The sequence below is a fragment of the Hylaeus anthracinus genome, unplaced genomic scaffold (genome assembly GCF_026225885.1).
Source record: "Hylaeus anthracinus isolate JK02 unplaced genomic scaffold, UHH_iyHylAnth1.0_haploid 11985, whole genome shotgun sequence".
Taxonomy (NCBI): domain Eukaryota; kingdom Metazoa; phylum Arthropoda; class Insecta; order Hymenoptera; family Colletidae; genus Hylaeus; species Hylaeus anthracinus.
The window spans coordinates 11932580-11950529 of NW_026534333.1; the positions used below are offsets into that span (position 1 = coordinate 11932580).

The 17950-nt window shown below is 34.8% G+C and overlaps 4 protein-coding genes and 1 long non-coding RNA gene across 7 annotated transcripts in view; 3 read left to right on the forward strand and 2 right to left on the reverse strand.

Annotated features, from left to right (window-relative positions):
• Window positions 1-3037, forward strand: part of LOC128886799 (dynein axonemal heavy chain 7) — a 45095-nt gene extending 42058 nt beyond the window's left edge. The window contains exon 26 of the mRNA XM_054141962.1: window positions 1312-3037. Coding sequence (XP_053997937.1) covers window positions 1312-1662 — 351 coding nt within the window. The 3' untranslated portion in view covers window positions 1663-3037. The remainder of the gene's footprint in view (window positions 1-1311) is intronic.
• A 477-nt stretch (window positions 3038-3514) lies between these two features.
• Window positions 3515-5285, forward strand: LOC128886621 (actin-related protein 6). The gene is made up of 3 exons (XM_054141677.1): window positions 3515-4019; window positions 4091-5062; window positions 5140-5285. The coding sequence occupies exons 1-3, from the start codon at window positions 3943-3945 to the stop codon at window positions 5267-5269; spliced, it is 1179 nt and encodes a 392-aa protein (XP_053997652.1). The 5' UTR covers window positions 3515-3942; the 3' UTR covers window positions 5270-5285.
• A 217-nt stretch (window positions 5286-5502) lies between these two features.
• Window positions 5503-7176, reverse strand: LOC128886622 (ubiquitin-like modifier-activating enzyme 5). Its single transcript, XM_054141678.1, has 6 exons — window positions 6915-7176; window positions 6678-6813; window positions 6416-6612; window positions 6161-6347; window positions 5744-6080; window positions 5503-5672 (listed from the first exon to the last, which is right to left on the reverse strand). Exons 1-6 carry the CDS (start codon window positions 7052-7054, stop codon window positions 5509-5511), a joined length of 1161 nt encoding a protein of 386 aa, XP_053997653.1. The 5' UTR covers window positions 7055-7176; the 3' UTR covers window positions 5503-5508.
• On the forward strand, window positions 7046-13561 carry LOC128886633 (uncharacterized). The gene is made up of 2 exons (XR_008459885.1): window positions 7046-7179; window positions 12822-13561. It is a non-coding gene; the product is annotated as an uncharacterized LOC128886633 (long non-coding RNA).
• Window positions 10184-17802, reverse strand: LOC128886620 (casein kinase II subunit alpha). Of its 3 annotated transcripts, none has more exons than XM_054141674.1 (8): window positions 17563-17802; window positions 16097-16250; window positions 15911-16022; window positions 15614-15826; window positions 14618-14812; window positions 14182-14533; window positions 13933-14010; window positions 10184-11811 (listed from the first exon to the last, which is right to left on the reverse strand). In XM_054141674.1, exons 2-8 carry the CDS (start codon window positions 16189-16191, stop codon window positions 11453-11455), a joined length of 1404 nt encoding a protein of 467 aa, XP_053997649.1. In that variant the 5' UTR covers window positions 16192-16250; window positions 17563-17802; the 3' UTR covers window positions 10184-11452. The 3 variants fall into 3 exon arrangements, with proteins under 3 accessions (XP_053997649.1, XP_053997648.1, XP_053997650.1); XM_054141673.1 differs by having other exon boundaries at window positions 16097-16328; window positions 17563-17801; XM_054141675.1 differs by having other exon boundaries at window positions 11672-11811; window positions 13917-14010; window positions 16097-16328.
• Window positions 17803-17950: the final 148 nt, after the last annotated feature.

Here is a 17950-nt window from a genome sequence, read left to right on the forward strand (position 1 = left end):
CTGAGACAATTTTGAATCACAATTTCCTTTGCAAAAATATCGGATAGCGCTTTGTTTTTGAATTATTAACAAAGCACCATTCAACATTTTTGCAAAGCTGTCGTATTTTCACTTGCATTGAGTAATTTTCTTTATTACAATATATAGAGTGACTTCTAAAGCTGATAGAATGAATAATTTGCCAAAATCCACGCTATAGGAAGGATATATTAACTAACAATAAGAGAAAACTATGGCTCAGAATCGTCTTAGCTACCCCACATTTCCGGTTCTTACAGTAATTCTAGGACATCCTGTATGAATATTTCCCAGTGAATATATTTGGTTGCATTCGGTTAAATTACAAGTGAGATTTACAGGAGCATACTGTGGGTGTAGAATGTATTCGTACACCGATCAATTTCCCAAAAAACTTTTGTGTGAGATTGTAGTTTCTTAACTTCCTTTTTTTATAATCAATGATACTTTACATATTCTCGGAACTCTCTAAGATAGATATAGTCCAAACAACATTTACTAGTTAATATAATTTGTAAAATTAACAAAAAAATGCGAAAAGTGAGTAAAAGTATAGAAGCAACAAGCATTTGTACGATTCTTATGACGAACCCTTTACAGTAAAGTTTGTAACGTAAACACATTAGTTTATTGCTCCGTAAGAATTAGAAAACATCAAATTTCTAGTAAAGTACTTTTAAAAAAGGCTCTAAGAGAAAAATGGAAGAAGATCCCGCTTCGAATAACTAATAATTTAGTTAATTTAATGCTTAGAAGAGTTGCAATAATTATAAAATCAAAAGGAAATCCCACGAAGGAAGTATTATATACTTGTAAATTAATGTAAATTTCTTTTTTTTTTCTTTTTGAATGAAGTTTTAAAAATTAATCTCTTGTACGAATATTTATTGCTTCAATATTTCTATCGCTTAATTGTTTTTTTTCTTGTTAATTTCGCAACTTACATAAATAACTATTTTTTTTGTAATCTATCTATTGTAGAGATTTCCGAGAATATGTAGAATGTCATTGTTTATCAAAAATAAATTAATAAATTACAATTTTACAGTTTTTTTTTTTTTTTTTTTAAATTGATCAGCGTACGAATATTTTCTACACCCACTGTATGCGAAAAAATGGACATCATCCTCGGTGAAACAAATTTTCCTTTATCTATAGCCTTGAATTTGGTACCCAACCCTAATTTAATACAATTAATTTCGAAAAGAGAAACGAATGAAATCCAAATAGAAGAAACTTGAGCCGAAAGGGTTATAACGCGCAGACATGTTAAATATTTTCGCGATTCGTTAGGTACTTCCCACGTACCAGACAAATACGTCACCAACGGATGGTGTTTACGTCTATGGAATGTTTCTGGCTGGCGCGAGATGGGACATGCCGAGCATGCTGCTCGAAGAAAGCTACCCGAAAATTCTCTGGGACCCCATGCCGATCGTTTGGATGATACCATCCCATGTGGATACTCTTTACGTAGGGAAACGATACGAATGCCCCCTTTACATCACTTCCGCGCGTTATGGTATTTTAAAGACCACTGGACACTCGACGAATTACGTGTTGTCATTGCTTTTGGACACGAAACATCCCGTCAGTCATTGGATCAAAAGGGGACTAGCTCTACTCTGTCAGTTGGATAATTAAATAACTATCGCGTTATTAATTCTTTAAGCGTGTAATGGAGAATCTCAGCTCGGGAACTATTGTCTATTCAACGTGAATGTCGTATTTTCATTTGCATCGAGTAATTTTCTTTATTATAATTAGACTGCGGATCTTTATGCATTTATAGGAAATTTGAATGTCCAATACCCTACAGAATGCAAACAATATATAAAAATATACAAAAATATACAAAAAATTGAAAGTAAAGTTCATGTTATAATATTTACAGAATAAAATAGATTCCTATTTAGGCCCATTCAATTTTTGTAGGCACGTTCGCGAATATTTTATTTTGGATAAAGATCCGCAGTTTAATTATAATATATAGAGTGACTTCTAAAGATGATAGAATGAATAATTAGCCAAAATTCACGCTATAGGAAGGATATATTAACTAAGAGAATTGCAGATATAAGCTCGTATTATTCTGCATGTAATTGATAATATCATCAGGCTCGAAAGAATGATGAAATTAGCAATTGCATACTTTAAATAATATCGAGTACCCAGGTCTCACCACGTGGAGGTTGCTGCATGTAGAGACCTGACATTGGGGTGAAAGGAATGTGCCCAGCACATCCTAACCACCCAGTTTACATGCACCTTCCCCATGCGACCTTCACCTGCACTTCTCTAATAGAAGTTTAACCACCACCATTACCAATACCATCCAATAAACAAGCATCTCATACAATAAATAACCTTCTACATCCTTAACTCTAAAACTACCAACTATCAAGATACACCTATTACAAATAGTACTACATCTGTGGAAGTGAAAGGAAAATTACTACTATTATTATTCCTACCTAAATGAGCCCTCATTATAACTATAATTAAACACTATAATGTATTTTTTCGTTTTAACCTGCCTAGCTAAACAGAATACGAGAAAATATGTTTCGTTTTGGTTCGAACCATTGATTTGATTGCATTTACATCCTACTTATAGATAAATCTAGAAAATAAAATACAAGAATGTGTGTGTGTGTTCTTTCATTCTTGTAATTATTAATCCCACAACGATTTTGCAAAATGTAGCAAGCCTATCAACTAGAAATCTATGTGTATTCACATCCCGCTTGCAGATAAATCTAAAAAATAAAATACAAGAACGTGTATGTGTTTCTTCATTTGCGTAATTATTAATGCCACAACGATTTTGCAAAATGTAACAAGCCTATCAACTAAAAATCTATGTGTATTCACATCCTACCTGCAGATAAATCTAAAACATAATATACAAGAATGTGTGTATGTTTCTTCATTGTCGTCTTCATTGTTCATTGTTGATCCCACAAAGAATTTCTAAAACATAAACCAAAACCTATCAAATAGAATTTCATAAGATCGAGTGTGTTTCTTGTACATGTAGGAAAAATTTCAACGCAAAGTGTGTGTGTACTTGAACTATCATCAAAATTATATTTGATGATATATTTTTATATTTTATAGCTTGCAAGTTGCAAAACTGTATATACTACGTGGTAACCAAACAAAAGCATTGTAGAATTAATTTTCTACGATAAATATTATTGTATCTCACGAATGTACTAACATTTACAAAATATCTTTTCAACTAAAAGTGTCTCTATAGATCTTTACTTGATAAATATCAATAAACTTCTGACCATTCATATTCGCGTCAAGAAATATGTATAACATTATGAAACTCTAGTTTATTAATGAAACACGCGACGTACAAAAAGACCCTAGCCTACTCTAATAAATATCACAAGAAATGTTACTACTCATGAGTATGCTATGCAATGCATACCCATGGTCACTGTACTCGCCAAAGACCACGTATACAAGTAGTCACCCGTGTCGATTCAGACCTTTCGTCCTACGACATGATTGGGGACCAGAGGAACCAAAAAGCATACGACTCACCGGTCGCAGTCTGGAAATCTTTATGTACCTCGTTGAGAAATGCATGATGCATTTAAAATATTTCATAAATATTTGAAGAATGATTGAATAATGGATGAAACAATTGTATATAATTCATATATTGCATATAAGAATTGTATACTAATGTTTGAAAACACAGATTTATACATTTTAGTCAGTGTACATTTGGCAGAAGGCGCTACAATCTATTGATACTGCCGGTAATAATATTATGATACTTGTTCAAACGTTTTAAATAGTCCGGCAAAAGATATTTGTTCTTTATGTCGGACACTTGCAATTAAATATTTAGAACGCATAAGATAGAACAGGAACACTCAAATACTATTTAATCGAGTCGTTAATATGAGTACTTCTACGTTTGTTATCGATAATGGGGCAAACACCGCGAAAGTAGGGTTAGCTTCTGACAACAATCCAAAGTGAGTTCATACAATAAAAAAATTTTGTTTGACCACAGTCCACCGTTTTTATTTTATATTTTTATCTTTAGACTAGTTCCTAATTGTATTATGAAAGCAAAAAGCGAACGACGGAGACCTTTTGTTGGAAATCAGATAGAAGAATGTCGCGATGCGTCTGGACTCTTTTACATCTTACCATTCCAAAAAGGATATCTCGTTAACTGGGATGTTCAGAAAACTGTATGGGACTACATTTTCTCAAAAGAGTGTTGTCCTGTAAATTTGAATCAGCTTTCAGTGATTATCACTGAACCTTTGTTCGACTTCTCTACAGTACAAGAAGCTATAACGGAAATATTCTTTGAAGAATACGAATGTCAAAGTTTATTAAGAATTAATGCCACCACTCTTTCGTGTTATCAATACAAAACAGAAAATCCTAACACAAAATGTTGTATAGTAGTCGATAGCGGATATAGCTTTACTCACATAGTGCCTTATGTAAATGATACCAAAGTTAAAGAAGGTATTAGACGCATCGATGTGGGAGGAAAGCTACTTACGAATCATCTTAAAGAAATTATATCTTATCGACAACTCCATGTCATGGATGAAACTTATGTGATAAACCAAGTGAAAGAGGATTCGTGTTTTGTCTCTCAAGAATTTTTCAAAGACATGGAAACTGCCAAAAGCAAATTGGAGAATAATCCTATAATCAAAGATTATGTTTTACCAGATTATACAACGTTAAGGCGTGGTTTCCTCAAGAATCCAGAGCCTCCCAATGAACAGCAAACTTTACGTTTAAGTAACGAAAGGTTTGCCATACCTGAAATATTGTTTTACCCCTCAGATGTCGGTATCCGACAAATGGGCATTCCAGAAGCAATTATGGATTGCTTGAAAGGATGCGAAGAAGAGACATGGCCTCATCTTTTATCTAATATCATTCTTACAGGTGGTAATGCAAAGTTCCCAGGATTTCAGGAAAGAATCTACAAAGAAGTGAGAAGCCTTGCACCCGCAGAATACACGATAAATGTTTATTTACCCGATAAGTAAACAAATATTCAAATTCACTTTAATACCGCTAAAAATTTCAAATAAATACATAATTTATTATTTTTTTTTTCAGTCCAATTACATATGCTTGGCACGGCGGTAAAACACTTTCAAAAGATTCAATGTTCTCGAGTCTCCTAGTAACTAGGGAAGAATACGAGGAAGAAGGGCAGAACCTTTGTTTTGAAAAATTCGATGTTTAACTTTAATAAATATTAAAAATTATATTCTCAAAAGAAAATCTCCATTATGTCAATATTTTCCATCATACTGTTTGAATTATGAAACTTGCAAGTAGTTAATGCAAGAGATAAATTATGTGAAATAATCTCAATATATTTTCAAATTTCATGTAAATTAAATAATCATATGCAAATAACAATATGCAAAGTGTAAATGGAATGCATATAGTATTAGTATATATATCACGCATAAATGAAAATCAAATAGATTTCATTTCTGCCATAAGCTCTTCTAAGCTAGGACCAGATTCGGATATTTGATTCAAATCGACCGAATGAGATGGTACACTATAGGATCCCTTCACATCCGTTAATGGTGGATGTTCCATTTCATCTTGATCTTGCTCGTCAACGAGCGATATTCCTGTTGCAAAATAATACAGTTTAAATGGAAAATCGGAAATTTGAAATATGGTGCTTGTATCCTCGACGTACCCCATTCATTATCCTCGTGCAAAGGTTTATCTTCAACGATTTCTTCTACTTTTTCCTGGGGTTTTGGTTTTGCCGCGTATTCTTGCTGACGTTCCCTACAATATCTGTCCTCACAGTTTGGATTTGGTCTCAATATCATTTTAGGAAAGAAATCTTGCATAGCATTGTAGCCCAAGTAATAGGATACATCGCCAAAATTTAGAAGATATTTCAGAGCATTTTGGACTAAAAAACCAGCTACAATTCCCATGGTTGTTGGCAAAGATGCCGCGCATACACCGTCTCGTTTTAAAGTTTTTTCATCTATATTTTCTGCCACTACTAATGGAGGAGCACACTGAAAATAGCACAGATGTTACAAAAATTAATTAAACAGATCAAAGTTCTACAAATATTTCGACTACGATTTTTATTCACCGCAAAGCAAGCTGTTTCTCCAGGAATAATAAATTGAATATGACCGGAAACAGCATTTTCAGAGACTCCACTTTCAAACCATTTCTGATTTAGCTCATTGCAGGCGGTATTAATTGCCATCCGTGCTTCAAAATTATCCACACAACTTAACACTAAATCCACAGGTCCCTTATTTAAACTCGATATACTGAAAATCAAATGAAACATCCATTAGCTTCGTAGCTTGTAATGCTTGAAACAATAATTTGTTTATACCTTATGGTGTTCATGAAATGATCAAAATGATCCACTGTAGTGATATTATAATTGTGTGTTTCAATGTCTACATCAGGATTGATATCCTTCAGTGTTTTTGCAGCTGCCTCCACTTTACTTTGACCAGCTTGGTATGGTTGAAAGAAAAGTCTATTCATGTTTGCCATTTCTACTTTATCATAATCGAACAGAATCAACTGAAATATGTAATGTTTGTTGTTTAAAAGTTACTGTGATTTTTGAATAAGCGTAAAATGATTACCTTTCCAATTCCACATCTTGTGAGCATTTCTGCGGTTACACTACCAACTCCACCTACTCCAACAATTGCAATTGTCAACTCTCTTATCCTTTCATAGTTGTCTACTATACCCATGCGTTTTAAGGCCATTAACCGACTAGTTAAATAACAATAGCATAATATAAATACTTTGTATTTTGTTTTATACATATGTAATCGAGATATAAAACATTGTATATAAATAAACAACAAAATCACCTGTAAGGATTCGAATCAACCACTTCACTTGACATATGTTCTATCTTTTCTCTGGCAGTTAACGTATCTTTACATTGTTTCTCGAGCAATTTGTTTTCCAGCTCCTTTACTCTTTTCCGTAACACTTCTATCTCCTCCATCGTTGAAGTTAAAATTAATTTTCAGAAATAACGCGAGGTAACTATTTATGACAGACGGGTTACCCGCAGATTGCGGAGTATGCTTCCGAATGCTTACGAATGTGTGCCACAATCGGTCACAATAGGTAAGTACTTACACACCCTCGTGACGGAGATAAAATTTGTAGAATTGTTAACACAAATACCTTTACGAGTAACGTGTATTTTGTTCAATATGTGTCACCGATTTAATAGATTTTTAATTTTTGTTGCATAATAGAGCACATAACCTATTATTTTCGAGTAATACACCCATTTTCTTCTGTAATCTCTATTTGTGGATTCCTATTATTTTTCAGATTATTAAACGAATATGCAGTTTCAATGACTATACGAAGCATTTAACATTCTCGTTAATCTTTATTTTGTAGTACATATATTTGTTTTTTTGTAGTTCTAACAAATTAACCAAAAAGTAGTGATATTAAGAATTTAGATTGTAATGGTTTGAAATAATGTTTAAGTAAAGTTATCTTTGTTTTATAAATGTTCCTTTAGAAGTCTGATGTTTTCCATAGTCCTCTTTGAACATTATATGTTTTTACATGAAACGATAGAAAAGCTGATCTTTCACTCAAAGAACGTATTAATTAATTAATCACGAGTAAAGGGTGAAATCAATAATTAAATAATTCGTTCTTTTAATTAAATTGTATTTCCTTTTTTTTGAAATTAATCCTATACAACACTGTTACTTTAGTGTCGTTACAACGTTCTCTTGTGTTGTAAATCGTGTATGTTATCATCGTTACATCGTACATACGCGCAAATGCCTTGTTTTCGCATGAAAGAACAGTTTGTAATTTTTCGTTATCCTGTTTAATAATCGTGTCACTAATTTCGAGGATAAATTTGCGAAAACATTATAAAAATACCATTGTGTGTCTTGCAGTTGATTCAAGCACTTCGTCTCTGGCCCATTCAACATCTTCGACTCTTTCTGTTTAGGTCATCCTTAGCATACTTCAAAAGCTTTAAATTAATTAATTTCGAATTAACAAAAAAGAGGATAAAGACGAAAATTATACATGTAACTCATCGTCAGTACTTTTCAGAAATGTTAAACAATTTTCATTTTAGTTTGAAAGGAGAAAAGTGAATACTTACGTATACACTATACAATAGTAATCTTTCTCCAAAAATTGATTTAGATTTTTAAATGTACCGAAGATGAATCGAAAGATTCGAAATGGTGAACAAATAAACCGATCGATTTGACTGCAGGACACATAAGTTCTAACACAAGCATCAACCAGCATCGTTAAAAAAAACATAAAGTCGTGTAATACACAGCGGTGTCGTCCGTTTTCATTTATTATAATGCTTTCGTAGTTGATGATGAGGTTCAAATCAAAGCATATCCGTGCACTTTGGCTAATTTTATTGTCAATACCTCAACCATGTCAAAATACTTTATTTTACAAGTACTACCGCGTTTATTTCAAAGAATTAATTAAATACAACTGGTTTCTTTTTTTCTCAGTGTAGAAGAGAGAGACAGAAAAACGAGAAGGTTTTGTAAACGATTTCACTATGTCGCTTTGGCATTATAACAACGAGATGATAGAAGAATCGAACGTACACAACATTTGGTACGATGAAAGATTCGGTGCACTTCAACCCCCCCCCCCCGCCCCTCCCACGCCCCATAATACAACCGTTATTTGAATAATAATAAAAAAAAAAGAAGTGAAAAAGAATTAAAAAACAAAATTGGAAAGACTTGGTGAACGTCATATTCTGCTTTGAAAAAATATCGCGTAACTCATGACGTTGCAAGATGAAGTACGAAAGTTAAAATTCCGTGTGTAAATATATTAATTAATTATATTAGTGACAATTCATTATTTTAATTGTTGTTTGTTTCATTTTTGTATTCTCTTGTTCGTTTATGTTCATTTGCAGATTTAAATAGTAATTACTTCGATAGTTTTTTTTTTTTTGTTGTTTTCCTATAAAACTAAACTAGATTATCGTAAACTTAACGTTATGAACAGGGAGGGTCATCAAACTTGGACAAACAAGTACGTTTGCGCCGTTCTTGCCACATGAAAAAGTACATACCTCGAAATTAAACACGGTTTTTCGTCGCGCGCGTTTTTTCTTTTTTGTTTTGTTTTTTGTTTTTGTTTTTTTCGTTCAAGCGATACACGACGATCGTAAGCAGAATAAATAAAATGTATTTATAGTTTACTTGTGTTACACAGAGTATTCATTTCATTACTGTTTTTTTTTTTTACATCTTTAATATCTATTTGGCGCAGTGCCCCCCCCCCCCCGCCCCCAATTAAAACTTCTCATTTACCTTTCATTTTTTCACTTATCCTCTGTGTATACGTATATATGTATATATATATATTTTTTTTACGCGTTATTGAAAAATAAAATATACACACATATATATACATATGAAATCTTAAAATACACGATAATAAGGCAAAAACGGCGCAGTTGATCGGAATAAGAAGCGAACAGTACTATTTTTTGTTTTTGTTTTTTTTTTCCTCTCTTTCAGCCGATAATATTCGAGAACCGCACACGTCACTCCTCGAAACTGAACTCACACTCCGCTTGAATCGGTTAAACGTATTTGTTGGTGATACGCTAGCGTATATATGTGTACGTACATATATATATATATATACATATATGTATACATACGTGTATCGGATTGACCGTGCTTTTTATGCGCAAAAATTTTATACGTATAGGAACTGACGAATTCTTTCGAAACAATAACGAAAGGACATGGTGTACAAGTGGAGTGTGCTCTATTCCTATACATTCATTAAAAGTACGTCTCTTTCACTCTCCCTCTCTCTCTCTCGTTCGCTCACTATCTCTCTCTCTCTCTCTCTCTCACGCGTGCGCGCGCGCACGATGAATATCCTTTTTTTTTCTTCAAATGTACATAATAAATTGGCTTATTCATATATATAAATAATTACACGTTCAATTTGATAAGAAACACATTGGTAATGCTGTATACGAAATCGCGTGCGTGTCGTCGACACGTATCAAGGGTTTTTTTTTTTTTTTTTGGAACGGCGCATCGAGCGTACAATTGTACAGCAAATACATCATGATTCCTTTTTCCCATTTCTTTCTTTATCGGTGTGTAGATATCGTTCGTGTCGGTCAGAGGTGGGCAACATTTTGCTCGATCATTGTTACAGTTTTGGAATTCGTTTAACGTAAAATATAATTCATCCTACGATCTCTAATTCGAACGTTTAACGTACAATAAACCAGAACGAAAAGCAGTTTCGAAATTCGTATTCGGACGAGTAGTTTGCCCATCTCTGGTGTCGGTAGGCTTTTGCTGACGCCAAGTGTTTTTTTTTTCTTTTTTTAAGTATTTTTCTTTTAAAATTCTTCTTAAGGTGTCTGTGAATTCTCGATATCGATCGAAGCAATGAAAAGCACGATTCTTAAACGTGGCGAACAGAGAAAAAGAAAAGAAACGAAGCATGATAAACTAGCTAGAAAATTTTAGTCGCGGCTTCGTAACGATATCGTTAAGTTTTCGTCGATTAACGGATGCCTCGTCGAACGTGTCGACGGCATCTATTTACTGGATACATAGGTATTCACAGAGCACAAAGCGTACTTGGCTATAACAAACATTTTATTCAACTATTATTGTATCAGATATAAACGAACATTTGTATCATCGTTAGAAGTACTAAACCGAGCGGCCTAAGGTACATGTTAAGTGTGAGTGTGTATGTATGTATGTGTATATGTATGCGTGTTGTGTTGAAGCACGATCGTGCGAGTTGTGTGCACGGATGCAAATGTACGTGTTAGTTTCTCGCTTTGTGTCGTCCTTTTCACTTATGAAGTTTCGCGTGACAACGATCCATCTTTCGAATGACAAAACAATGATCTAATAATCGCATCTGTGTGGATTTACGGGTCTTCCGGCGTTCGTGACATTTAGCAGCAGCGTCAGTAAAAGGATAGTATTACCGTATACAAATCATCGATTACAAAACGGAGAAAAAGAAAAGCAACGGTACAAGGTATCTTTTAATGGCACATGCACACCGGCCAATATGGACGGAGCACGTACTTTGATTCCATAAGTTTCTCGTGTACATCCTGTATCATCGTAAGTTTCTGTTTCATTTTTCTTTTCCTAAAACGTTCGTCGTACGCTCGACAACGCCCACTCCGGAACACATCGATTACTTCCGACTTCCTCTTCTTCTTAATCATCATCTTCTTCCTCCTCCTTCTTCATCTTTTTGCCACTAAGTCTTTAAACCGTATTGTAGATTACATTTCGATTATATCAGATGCAAAATCTGTTTCATATTTTTTATGTATTTCTTTTTTTTTTTTTTTCGTTTATTCTTAAGTGATTCCCAGGCCGAAGAATAAGGAATGTCTAAAATGTAGAAGTTTATGCATCACGTCGAAATATAATTGCCATTCGCGTAAACTGTGGTCCACCATCGCGCTGTGTACGTTTCCTCTTGGGTTTTCGAGCCGAGGCGGAATCGAAGGGTCAGCCGTTCGCAAATAATGGGTCGAAAATCCTGAATCGTACACGAAGAATGCGAACGACGCGACGTGATGGCGTTCGTGGCAATCCGTGTCCCATTTCCGACGTCCATCATCAGTTTTCTCAGTCCGTTTGTTCCGTGAACCGGTACGCTGCTCGTAGTCACGCCTAGGGATGGGATTAAGCCCCTCGCGCGAGGTGTCGATACCTAAATGAAAATGTTTGATTCATCGTGAAAACTCCTCGCCGTAAAATGGATTACGCACACACCGACTAAACAAAGAAAAGAGAAAGAATATGCCTGTGTTTGAAATGACTGAGCAATTCAAGTCCAGTTGTCGTTTCATCGCGGCTCGTTGTAGACTTGTATAGACAAATTGCGCGCTCTCGAGGGCGCGTTTCACGGCACATTGGAGGACAGAAGTGCTTAGGGTCATGGTCTCTTCCTGACACGTCACAAAGAAAGAGAAGAAGATGATTGGAGGATGAAAAGAAGTTTCACGATACCCAGTCAAGATTTTCTTCTATTCCCTCGCCCTCGTTATAGAAATAGACACAACCCACGACTATTCTCTCTCTTGTCTCTCTCGTATCGCCTACGAGCCCCCTCGCAGGACGCGTGGTCTGCCTATATAAGTCTGTCAGTTATACTCGGATCACGAACGGACATCTTGGAAATTCGTGGGTCCGCCACGCTTTTTCCAAAATGGAATTTGATTGCACAAGAAAATCAGACGCGCGCGTTACACTGTCCATAGTACTAAATATATATTAATTTCTCTATAATATTCACCACTCGTTAGGGAGGAATCAAACATTTTCTCGCAGGTATTGATACTTGGGCGCTTGCGACTTCATCCTGTATACTAGTACCGAGAAGATGGGCCAATCCCTCTAAACGCGAACAATCGTCTCCAAAGTGCAACGATTAGAAGCAAACATTTCACCGAATTAACAAATATATTTAAATGCGAATTTCATGTATTTCATTTTACAGAAACGAATTCGCAGGTGAGTATAAAAAATAAACTGCAAAGGGTACATATTCTTATGTTTTTACGTTGTATCTCTGAAATTATGTAGCTTATTCTTTATTTCCGCCACCGAATTTGCTTCTACAAAATGAAATAAGTTTACTAAATTTACATCTAAATTGTTGCAATTGAATGTCCACTTCTAATTATTGTATTTTTTTTTTTTTTTTTTTTTAATCATCAGGGACTGGCCTAAGGATTCGTCGCACGATTGGGCGAGGCATATCGCGGTGCTCTCAATGCGACGACAGATATAAGAAGTAATCGGCAGAGCTTTATACACAGTTTATTCGAATTTTACGGATTAATCGACATCAAACGACACAGACTTGAATCGTTTCGATATTTCAAATCAAACATTTGTTTAGTCGCATTTCTAGTCACTATGATCACTCTTGAAACGATCTTCTTATTAATAATAGGAAAAAAAGAGGGTAAAAAACGTAATAGTTGTCGCGTAATTCGGAAAATTTTGTAGTACATTGTTGTTGTACAGTGAAAAATAAAAGCATACATCACTTGCAAACAAAACAGAAGATCGTTTTGCGTTGTAAGGGCCGTTAATGACATTATCTCGTACATTCTCCCTATTGTATTATTATAAACCGCGTTGGCCATTCCATGCCCCCCTAAAATTTCCACGTGTCGGATATAATACCCGACGAGGGACAGTTTGGTAATGGTTTCATTCTATTTTCCCTGTTCGTTTATTTACAGGTGCCTGGAACGACCTCGCGTAAAGCGTAACATAGTTTTTGTTTTTTCTCCTTATTTTTTTTAACTTGTTCGCAATGGAGAAGGTGCCCGACAAATACCTTATTTTAACGATACATTTCAACATAAATTGTGTTTCCACGCTCAACGCTTGAACACTTTACAAGGAGTGGTGCTTGGCCATTGCGAATCAGTTAAAAACAATTTGGACACCGACTCCGGACGATGTCGACAGCCGATATTTTGTTTTCCTTTCATGCATTCAACCGCGTGCCATCCGAATTACGAGTATCCGTAGACATTACGACATAGACACCGACGTTGTTCGCAGCCCCGGTGCGGGCATTTCTTTAGTTCTTTATAAATATCGTAAAATAGAAACTGTGAATCCGAATTATTACGAACTTCACGGATGTTTTTTTTTGTTTTTCATTTTTTTTTAAATCAATACGCATCGTATTCGAGGATGCGAATGAATGTTTATGGCGTTCTCATGGTCGATTCAGCAATACGTGAATGATATGGTTAAATAATTATAAATTGGAAATAGAGGTGGTGACATTACCTGGGCCGTTACTCACCTACAGGTAACGAACCTGTCATGGGAGTAGGTGACGATGATACCATGTTTAACCGACCTTGCTCTTTTACTATTGGATCTAAAAAACAGAGACAACGTGAAATAAATATTAATAAGTTAAGTTCTCCCTTACTCACTTAAAGTTCAAATAACGAATATTTTATTTTTAATATTAAAAGGAAGATTCTCCTAGTGTACTATTATTACATTACATAGATATTACGTTAATTCAAATATTCAATATACTTACAAAAATAAGGATGCTCCATGGCTTCGCGTGCAGTGAGTCTCTCGAAATGGTCATAGCGCAAAAGTTTGTCAAGGAAATCAAGGCTTTCGGCTGACACCAAATGTTGGTTCTCCGAATGCATAAAACGCTCCCAGCGTTTGCGCGAATGTCGGCCTAGAATGTCATTGAAACGTGGATCCAATTCGATGTGATACTTGTCAAGGTACTCGAACAGTTCTTCGGTTCCAAGAACTTTTGCAATTCTAACTAGTTGGTCATAATTATCGTGTCCGTGAAAGAACGGTTCTTTCCTGAATATCATACTTGCAAGCATGCACCCAAGAGACCACATATCTAATGAATAATCGTACATCTAGAACAAGAAAAAGTAATGTATTCCATTAATTATATAAATAATGCTCGCGGTAACGTAACATTGAATAGAATAATTACGTACCTGATAATCTACGAGGAGTTCTGGACCTTTAAAATAACGCGAAGCTACTCGTACATTGTATTCTTGACCAGGATGATAAAACTCTGCTAGACCCCAATCGATTAACCGCAACTTTCGATTTTCGTGATCTATCATAACGTTGTGCGGTTTGACGTCCCTATGCATTATTCCCATACTATGACAATAATCCAATGCCTAAGCACAGAAACAAGATGGAATAATGTCGTGTTGTTCATTAACGTTCCGTTACTTCTTATATGGCTATAGATACAAAGTGTTGAGCGTTATCCACGTATTACTTACTTAAAGAAATATTCATGAGTCCGAAAATTTTAAAAATTTCTGAAACTAAGGATTCTTTTATGTTCTTTAATGAACGGAAAGGAATGAACTTATTGCTTTAATAGAAAAATATCACACTCCATTACATTCACACAATGCGATAACGTTTAACCCTTTCTATACTGAATCTATTCAATGCATCAGTCCTATTGAACTTCGCTAACGAGATATGTTATCTATGTACTACTTTGTCACATAGTACAGTATTATATAATGAAGAGAAATTATCCAGGTATACAAACAATATTATTAACCCTCTGGATGCCACGCCGATCTTCGCATCGGAACCGGGATCCCACAGAATGACCCGCTGGCGTCCAGAGGATTAAGAAGCTTGAATAAAAAGAAATACAATTTTCAAATGTTAACATATAGATAGAAACTTACAATGCTACTATAAATAAACTGCTAAGTGAACACCAGTTTTTTGCAGTATTGAAAGGGTTAAAAAAACATGGTTCATAAGAGTTAGCACCAAACTGGTATCAATGACAAGAACCTTGTATGAATGAATAAACAATAAATTTACGGGAATTAAATATTTTCGAACTCTTCTTTGAACCTATGATATACACCTACATCTATCGAAATAATAATCTCGAAGTTTCACATTGGACTGATACTTGGTTCCATTGCACTTAACAATACACGCACTTTTAATAACTCGTAGAGGTAGTATCTTATGTCGTAGTCTGTTAGCGTCTGGTATAATTGCTTGAAATCTGTGTTGTTGACGTGCTCAAAGATCAGTGCTGGTGTCCTCGATACCGGATCTTTGACAACTGCTTGAAGTGTAATTATGTTGGTCCCACCTTTAAGGTTTTCTAAGATTTTAATCTCCCTTTTTATCTTCTTCTTTTTTACAGGCTAGAAATTTAAATTACATGAAAAATATATCTTTGAAACAATTACATAATCTGTGTACATAAAATGTAAGTTATGTTTTCATACCTTTAAAATTTTTACAACACATTTTTCATTACTTGTGACATTAATGGCTTCAAACACTTCACTGTACTTTCCTCTGCCCAATTTTCTCACTAACTGGTAATCATCTTGTTGCCTAAGTAACAAAGAGATGGTCAGAAGCCAGCAAAGCCAGTGAAATAAGTACATGTATGTTAAGTATACACTTACCCCCAATCAACAACATAGGATTCATAGTCCCAGTAATCTCTAGATTTATGTGAATTCACGTCGGTATAAACTCGCGCTCTACTAGGTAATGCCATTCTCTCCGATAAATCACTATTACTATTCGTTTTGTTGATTGCTATGCTTTCACCGTTGTCTATCAAAAAGTTATAAGAGCTAGTTACTTTATGTCCTCCACTCACCCAGTTACGAATGCGCGAGGAAAAAAGTACACCTGAGTCATTAAAAAAATTACATTAAAAAAGAACAGAAGTCATAACACTTAGACGACGGGTGTAGATATGTTCCTACTTTAACCTATTATTGGCAAAGTTGATTATAAACTGACAATATATTCTAAGCTTTTTTAATTAATAATGTAATGTATTTATGTTTTACCATTAATACCATACAACCCAACATATAATTTTACATGTCCTGTTAAGAACATAATATATTTGTGACATGTATCTTTAGCCATCCTGTCGTCTAAATGTTAATGCAACTAAGCAAAGTAGACAATTCTACAATATATACAAATTTATGTTGATCTGACTTAGATGAAATTCTTTGACTATTGCATATTAATGAAGTATTTATTTGAGCATGTGGCCATGATACTTTTTATAAACCTCATAAGATAATGAAAAAATAATGTCATAATAAAGTAATAATGAAGTCTGCGACGCTCAAGGTTTGTATACTTTCTCTTTCAATTAAATATTGTATGTGTATTATGACATATATTTCGCAAAGATGAGTCATACTACATAATTATATAACAATTGTGCTAAATGTAACGTGTCAAGTTGAAATGATCTATGCTAAATTATAATCAATGTTCTTATGTAGAACTAAGTTCTTTGTAGAACTAAAACAATAGAGAGGGAAGCACTTAAATATTTTGGTAACCATTAATCGTATCGGAAATACAAATTGTAAAACATACAGTCTCAAATGTTACATGAATTTTAAAATACACTATTTATTGGAAGCATCTACACAACAACGATCAAGATCTAACCGAAATTACAAGTTACATGGTTAGAAAAATCAAAACAACTTTACCAGAAATCACAATGAGATACAGAGTAGAATAACAAAAGGCCGAAGAAATGAGGTCAAAAAACGAGAGATTAATAAACGTTAAAACGTGTTCACTAATTGCAATGAATGAACTGCATATTCCTTAGATGTCTATTGATTGTGAGTTCGTGGAAGACTACCGGTTCGTATCACCAATTTGTGATTATGTCTTCGCGGAAGAACAATTACGTGTACGTAGAAGGGATTTGTATGTAGAAAAAGGTAATATTTTCATCGAAGTGGATAAATCGATGTAAAAATTAATCTGCTATCTGCTGCATGGAATAGAAGCACGCACAAGCACAAGGCACGAACACACATGTACGAGATAAATCACACGCCATCGCGATCAGGAAATTAATGTTGACTTATTTTCGACTCACCTAATACATTCCGGACCCGAATCTTGATTGAATTGACCGCAACAGATCTAGGAATTCGTCGTGAAATCACGCAATCCGCTTACGGGAAACGTGAGGCCGCGCGAACGCGTGAAACTCGAAGATTTTTGCGGGCGGCCGGCTTCTCAAACGAGCGAGGTCCAAGATGGCAGCCAACAACCCGCCACAAAATTTTAATTCTGTAGATTGAAAACTTTCAACCTCCAACCATTCGTGGTGGCTTTGAAAGAAAGCTTATCGCCAATGCTACCTCCTTGGGGCATCAACCAACCATTTAGAAGTGCTGGAGTCAACACATTTTTTATGTTTCTCCAACAATTTCACAAAAACGTTACGATATCAACTCGCATGAAGTATATCGACTTGCAAG

What these genes read in the sequence shown, in the direction of transcription:
- LOC128886621 (XM_054141677.1), top strand. Translation starts at nt 3,943, where the DNA reads ATGAGTACTTCTACGTTTGTTATCGATAATGGGGCAAACACCGCGAAA. An exon ending in GCTTCTGACAACAATCCAAA is followed by an intron (nt 4,020 to 4,090) that starts GTGAGTTCATAC and finishes TTTTATCTTTAG; the next exon opens with ACTAGTTCCTAATTGTATTA. An exon ending in AATGTTTATTTACCCGATAA is followed by an intron (nt 5,063 to 5,139) that starts GTAAACAAATAT and finishes TTTTTTTTTCAG; the next exon opens with TCCAATTACATATGCTTGGC.
- LOC128886622 (XM_054141678.1), bottom strand. Translation starts at nt 7,054, where the DNA reads ATGGAGGAGATAGAAGTGTTACGGAAAAGAGTAAAGGAGCTGGAAAAC. An exon ending in CAAGATGTGGAATTGGAAAG is followed by an intron (nt 6,613 to 6,677) that starts GTAATCATTTTA and finishes TACATATTTCAG; the next exon opens with TTGATTCTGTTCGATTATGA. An exon ending in GCACGAGGATAATGAATGGG is followed by an intron (nt 5,673 to 5,743) that starts GTACGTCGAGGA and finishes ATTTTGCAACAG; the next exon opens with GAATATCGCTCGTTGACGAG.
- LOC128886620 (XM_054141674.1), bottom strand. Translation starts at nt 16,191, where the DNA reads ATGGCATTACCTAGTAGAGCGCGAGTTTATACCGACGTGAATTCACAT. An exon ending in TCCTATGTTGTTGATTGGGG is followed by an intron (nt 16,023 to 16,096) that starts GTAAGTGTATAC and finishes TTTGTTACTTAG; the next exon opens with GCAACAAGATGATTACCAGT. An exon ending in GTGTTGTAAAAATTTTAAAG is followed by an intron (nt 15,827 to 15,910) that starts GTATGAAAACAT and finishes TTAAATTTCTAG; the next exon opens with CCTGTAAAAAAGAAGAAGAT.